Here is a 2,556-nt window from a genome sequence, read left to right on the forward strand (position 1 = left end):
GGTTCTTTTCATTGACTCAGTCGAACCATTTCACAAATGACTCATTCATGAACAAGTCAGTGAAATTCATTTCAAAACATGTGGGAACCCTATATATTATTTGATGTGTCCTCATCCAAGGCAATGTGAGCTTTATTGATGCTTTTCAACAGATTTAATGAGGTTTCCCAAGCTTACAAGGATCAGGATTATGCACACAGTGTTAGGGAAATGAGTTTATCAAGTCTATTCTCGGTCTCTACTATATCAGTCCTTTTCATCTCTTTACACAGTTCAAGCGCAGTCCCCAGTCTTGCAGAGCAAGATGTTGGTTCCCATGGCAACAGTCGGAACAGGATCTACACCTCCGCAGCCAATTTCCCTGGTGGGTCCACCCCTTCCTGTTCAAAATGGGACTCAACCAGGAAGTAAGGTAGATCGGCTCAAGTTACTATCCCGCTACATGGACAAGAAGCATTTATTGTATTTGCAACAGATGTCTCGGGTTCATGCGCTTCTTTGCTTTTCAGATCATTCAAATTGCACCAATGCCTGTGGTCCAAGCAAATGTGCATCCTGGAGGATCAGTGCATACCGGCAACTCGTTTCCTGTTTCTATGCCAACGGCGACTGTCATGGCCCCTGGGCCCTACCCTCCTCAGACGGTGCTCTTGACGCCACCACCTACAAGGTACTTTACTTCCCACTGTCTCTTTAAAACTGCTGCCAGACATCTGAGCACTGAAACATAACACAGTCTAAACTTCTAGTGACTGTGTCAAGTAGGACATGATCCTGGATCAACATCCTTGTTGGTCCTCAAGCAACATCTGATTTAACAATGTACTAACGCTGTTTGTTTATTAGAAGACAAAAATCTTTATATTCTTTTATACAATAACAAAAATGAAGATTATTTCTTTGCCTTATATATAATAATAAATGAATTTTGACCATGGGCGTCAAACGTTAAAAACTTTTGTCAACTAAAAAATTTAGTAACTATCTTAAGATGGAATGAAAAAGATGCATAATTAGGACTATAATTAAAGGATTTTACTGAAAACATGCTATTAATACGGTCATACTGTTACAAAATAACACTGCAAGATTTAATGCAATGCACTGTTTTAACAATGTTTTAAGAATGTATTTTATATGTATATGTGTGTGTGTATATATATGTATTTTTTTTTTATTCATTTTTTTATTTTATTAAATATTTTAATTTTTAATCATAGGCACCAAATGATAAGAAAATTACTGACAAATATGTTACTCGGAAAAAAGTAAAAAAAAAGTTTGTCACTGATAACAAAAATGGAATAAAAAGGATTATGATAATTATGGAATGAATAATTGTCATTTCTAAAATTATATGCCATTTCAGTCTAAGTGAAATTAATTACAGTTTTGAATATGGCATGATGCAACTAAATATCTACACTGAAAGGACTTTTTTGTCAAAAAACACAAACTGTCTAAAACTAAAATAATGGTGTAAAAATGAACACTTTTATACCATTTTATAAATTGTTAATCCTCTGATTTTAGTAATTAGGTTTAGGAGTTTATTTCTTTGACAGGAGTGTAAAGAGAGATCCAGATACATGTCTTACTTGGGAAAAGTCACCGTGTCTCAAATCTAACTTCTGCTGTGCTTTTGTTGCACAGGATCACATATGTCCAGTCAACTCCTGGAGTTGCAGCTCCTTTGCCATTGGGTTCAACACCTGCAGTCTCTTCCACCCACCAGACCCCATCATCTGCGGGTCCATCTTTTTTGCGATCTCCAGTGGCGACCCTTGGCTTCACTGCAATTGCCCCAGCCAGTCAGGCCTTGGTTCAACCTATTGTTGCAAGTGAGTGTTATAACTGAGAGTTCTTTCAACCATCAACACATATTTAACACTGCATGACAAACATCATCAAATTTCTACCACAGGTCAGCCACCTCTCCTGGCTCAATGCCCGCCCCCGAGTGGACTGGCACAACCTGCACAAGCCTCGACGGCCACCCGTCAACTTGTGACCGCCATTTACCCCAGCGTCAGTTTAGCCGGAGGAGTTGTGTCAGTGACAGCCCTGCCACAAAGCACAGCAAGTTCCACATCAGTTCCAGCATCATCCTCATCGCCTCAAGAGAAGACCCCCTCAGCCGCAGCTGCGCAACCACACGCGCAGCTGCAGTCTCAGGTAAACATGCACATGGAAAACGAGAGAGGACCAGAATCTAGGAAGGAGATGGAGAAACAGAGAGACCTGGTGGTGTCAAAGGATGGACATCAAACGCCACCTAGCGGTTTGGAGGAATCGGTGCAGCACACACATAAAGGTAAATGTAACCTCATTCATTTCAGTTATTAATTTGGCTTTAAGTTAAGGTGTGTCCTTGTTACAGTGAAATTATACATTGAAATAATGAGTAATAATTAAAAACTTACTTACTGTAAGGTCAGGATTAGGAATAGGGTTTGGTTTAGAGTTAGTTGCATATGCACAATTCACTGTTACTAAATGAAGTGCATGTAAAAAGAACAATGTAAAATAAATGTACATTTTATTATATATATATAT

At 38.8% G+C, this 2,556-nt stretch overlaps 2 protein-coding genes across 2 annotated transcripts in view; both read left to right on the forward strand.

The window, feature by feature from the left end:
- Positions 1–158, forward strand: part of LOC107576194 (protein capicua homolog) — a 19,797-nt gene extending 19,639 nt beyond the window's left edge. The window contains exon 6 of the mRNA XM_016262428.1: positions 121–158. Within this exon, the coding sequence (XP_016117914.1) occupies positions 121–158 (38 nt within the window). The remainder of the gene's footprint in view (positions 1–120) is intronic.
- An 82-nt stretch (positions 159–240) lies between these two features.
- LOC107576196 (protein capicua homolog) lies at positions 241–2,314 on the forward strand (the record flags this gene model as incomplete). Its single annotated transcript, XM_016262429.1, has 4 exons — positions 241–412; positions 510–670; positions 1,654–1,841; positions 1,925–2,314. Coding segments are annotated over exons 1-4 (847 nt in total), but the record flags the coding sequence as incomplete, so codon positions are not given.
- Positions 2,315–2,556: the final 242 nt, after the last annotated feature.

Source organism: Sinocyclocheilus grahami, unplaced genomic scaffold (genome assembly GCF_001515645.1).
Source record: "Sinocyclocheilus grahami isolate Dianchi unplaced genomic scaffold, SAMN03320097.WGS_v1.1 scaffold3326.1, whole genome shotgun sequence".
Taxonomy (NCBI): domain Eukaryota; kingdom Metazoa; phylum Chordata; class Actinopteri; order Cypriniformes; family Cyprinidae; genus Sinocyclocheilus; species Sinocyclocheilus grahami.